At 39.8% G+C, this 3,821-nt stretch overlaps 1 protein-coding gene across 4 annotated transcripts in view; it reads left to right on the forward strand.

Annotated features, from left to right (window-relative positions):
- SLC1A3 (solute carrier family 1 (glial high affinity glutamate transporter), member 3) overlaps positions 1-887 on the forward strand; it is a 77,358-nt gene extending 76,471 nt beyond the window's left edge. For 3 of the 4 annotated variants that reach the window (XM_012649870.1, XM_012649887.1, XM_012649878.1), the window contains one exon: positions 662-866. In XM_012649870.1, the coding sequence (XP_012505324.1) occupies positions 662-866 (205 nt within the window). Of the gene's footprint in view, positions 1-661 lie in introns of all 4 variants that reach the window. The other variant, XM_012649862.1, reaches the window with a different exon arrangement.
- The last annotated feature ends 2,934 nt before the right edge of the window (positions 888-3,821 follow it).

A 3,821-nucleotide genomic window follows, 5' to 3' on the forward strand; every position in this document is an offset into this window, starting at 1 on the left:
ATTTAGAGGTTACATTAATAAATTTATTACATGTTAACATAAATAACTTTTTTGTGAAAAATAACCGTTTTCAAACTAAAAATGTAGTGAAAAGAATGGCCACTCTACATTTTGCAAGTTCCCTTACTGTCTGGCTTAGCACAAGACAGCTAGAGTTTCCTAACTGCTTCTGCATTGTCTGTGTTGTGATAGCACACATGGTGGGTGGAGTCTTTGCAAAACTCCACCATACGTTCACGAGGAAATGAGAGTGGAAGGGGCAAATGACATCTTAGTGTATTAAGAGAATAATTTTGACCTCAGGAACACTCAGGGTCTCTGGACCACACTTTGGGAACCTGTGGTATAAAGGAGTGTGAGTTTAGAGGAAGAGAAATTTTAAATGAAAGGAGAAAAAAAAGGGTCATTCCCCACTGTTGGGACTCTAGCTACAGTCAGACTAGTAACTTAGTAAACACTGTTCATCTATGTCCTTAGAACTTTTAATAGGTACGGTTATAAATGTTATGTGTCTGTTAGGTAATCATGCTGTTGATGGATACACCAAACTGAATTTTAAAAGATGCTTCTAAAGACAGTGCCAGTCAGTTCGTAGCATAAATTGAAATCTCCTGATGTTCACAGGAGCGTCATTTTTCCTTCCTCTCCACCCTGCCTGCAGGGACCGCCTCCGAACCACCACCAACGTGCTGGGAGACTCCCTTGGAGCTGGGATTGTTGAGCACTTGTCACGACACGAACTGAAGAACCGAGATGTTGAAATGGGTAACTCAGTGATTGAAGAAAATGAAATGAAGAAACCGTATCAGCTGATTGCCCAGGACAATGAAACTGAGAAACCCATCGACAGTGAAACCAAGATGTAGACTAACATAAAGAAATGCTTTCTTGAGCACCAGGTGTTTGAAAACCGTTATAAAATGTCTCCATCTCGTTACAGCTCATTCTCTCCAGTAAGCCCCTCATCTCCCTCCTTACTCTGAGAAGATTGGACAGTATGCATCCAAAAATAAGGGAGCATTTTGCAGTGGCCAAAATGTATAATTTTCATCCCACATTTGGAAATTTTTAAATCATTTCATGTTAGTCTTAATGAGGTACTGAGATCAAAAATAGTCTTGATCAGATCTTATAAGTGTGTGTGTGGCACATAATCCTGTAAATGTGATTTTTTTGTAAGTTAGAGAATCAAGCAAATAATAGTCTAAAAGCGTTTTTAAATCAACTTTTGCAATTTAAAAATCCTTCAGAACATAATCGAGTTTTAGTCTCAAAATATAACACTTGATGAACTGCAATCTGTTATCAGTGGGACAGTAGAAGAGATTTTTCCCTTTCTCTTCACACTGTTGTAGGTATTTTATTAGTAGCTGGGTGAATATACACACCTAGCACAGCGGTGGGGAGGGGCAGAAAGTGAAGTTTTCACATGGCTTTGAGTAAGTCATATGTCATCTCTAGGCCTCAGTGTCCTCATCTATAAAATGAGTGACTTCCCCAGATGCCTCCCTGGTTGCTTCTACCCCAGACATCCTGTGACATCATAAAAGAGCCTGCCCTCTATTTTCCCTCGGAACACCTGGTACCAAGTACCAGTCCACGCAGCACCAGGCTTTCAGAAAGGACACTTAATGGGAGTGAATATTTCTAACTAGGGGCAGGATGGCTGTGTGGTTCAACAGCTCCTGTGTTCAAAATGCCAGTTGTGTATGCAAGTTGCCAGGTGGGAGGCCATTCCAGGAGTGGGATTATTCATAAAACCCTTTGCCCAGTTCTTCCCAACAGAGAAAGTATTCCCTCCTTTCCTACTCCTCCCAAACTGAAGGGATTGTTTTGGGAAGGATGTCTCTCCCACCATTCCTCAACTGATGATAGACTTTGAAAATAAAACAGAAGACTAATAATTAGCAAGGGTGCTCGTGGTCATACTATGAAACACTAGCAAAGGTGCTCGTGGTCATACTATGGAACACTAAAGAGCTAGGAAAGAATGGAGCAAAGCTGACCTTATAAAAAATGAATTTTAAAACATTAAGAGTAGAGGTCTTCAAGGAAGAATAAAAAAGGAGAGGTTCATTTTAGTTTTGTTTTGTTCTACCTGAAACACTTTTTCTCTTCAGTTCAAAATCATTCCCCAATAAAGTCTGCATACCAAAATATAAGATCACTTATGTATTTTAAAAGAAGTTAAATGAATGAGCTCTCTGATAGAGAGCTCATTCTATGAGTTGGGTGAGTGATCCAGTATTTGAAAATGTTTTTTACTTTAATCAGAAGTTCTTAGAATGAGAGAAACAAGATACGTCTTTGTGTGGGAATCCCACTTCCCAAGTCATTCAAAACTTTCAGCCAAAGTGGGGTTTGCTTTTGTTTTGTTTGTGTCCCTAAGAGGAATGGTAGAAGATGAATCAGTATGAAGACAGTGTCAGTAAGATCGCAAGGAAAAACAGCAGGGGCATTAGTTTCAGGCAAGGGAGCTCCCAGGTTTAGAGGAGATTAATTTTTATCCCATCAGGAATATCCAGTCAGAGACACTAAGTGGGAGCTGTTAGACAATACCAGCTGTGTTTGAGTTTCTGACTGAAAATGGTGAAGAATGGACTTAATTATGCTAACAGACTGAAAATCTAGACATACATCCTTTGATATATAATTAGAGATATTTTTATATAGATCCTGAGCATTATATGTGTGTAAAAGTTAACATTAGGCAATGGTGGAGTAACCATTTGATGTCAAGGCTCTATTTGGGAAATACACTACAAAAGATAATGTACATTGTTGTCATGACACTAGTAGAGCAAAAATTAATCCTGTCAAATTAATTCTGTTACACAATGTGATTTTTTTTATACTAACCATTTCTTATGGAAAGCAGGTCCTTTAGGGGGATCCTCGCCAGCCCATCACAGGCTCTGCATACACGTGCACCCAGTGTGGACTGGGAAGCATTACTGTGTAGATGTATTTTCAATAAAGAAAAAAATAGTTTTACATTAATATCTTTGCATGTCGTTGTTATTCTTTTCCCCAGAGGAAAATAAATTTTCCATTCATGGAAGTATTGCAAGGAGCGCAGGGCATGTTGGGGAAGGATGCCACGCAGCAAGGCAAGATGTTAGCTGAACCAGTGCGGGGGAGGGGGGAGCCACAAGAAAATAAGGACATTCTTCCCCTGCTCAACTCCAAGAACTGGAGCTGGAAACAGGAGGAGGTGAGGGAAGAAGCACTTTACTGTAATAGCCTGCACTTACTTGTCCCTGTCAGACTTAAATTTCTCAGGTAAATTGAATCATTTCCATGTTGGGATTAGAGAAGTGTAATACCACCATGGGCTCTTCCAAAAAAGTAATTTCCTGTCTGACCTTCAAATTAGGTAGATTTATCCCTGTGATTATTACTACCATTTGTGGAAAGAGCTGAGTAAGGTCTCAAGAGATTTCCAGAAACAGCCATTGTGCTAATGAACCACTCATTAAGAATGACTTATGGATGACTACTTATTTCCTTCGTGCTTTCTAATAAAGAATTGGCAAGTGATATCACGAAATCTCCAGACTGAAGTTGTGTCTGGATACCCTTTAATCTGACCCTCTACCTGTGGATGGCAGCCACCTAGAGGAAAAGCTCTTAAGCAGGGTCAGTCCTTGGACCCATAGGTCCTCCATATGAAGACTTCAAGGTTCAGACCCCTAGAAATTGTGGGAAAAGTTTTGTGCATTTGTCTTTTCGGGGAGTGAAATCCTTACTTTCCATCAATTCCTGTAAAGGATCTATGACCCCCTCAAAATCCACAAATCACTGTGTTTGATCCATATACA

Source organism: Propithecus coquereli, unplaced genomic scaffold (assembly GCF_000956105.1).
Source record: "Propithecus coquereli isolate 6110/MARCELLA unplaced genomic scaffold, Pcoq_1.0 Scaffold110, whole genome shotgun sequence".
NCBI classification, from domain to species: Eukaryota; Metazoa; Chordata; class Mammalia; order Primates; family Indriidae; genus Propithecus; species Propithecus coquereli.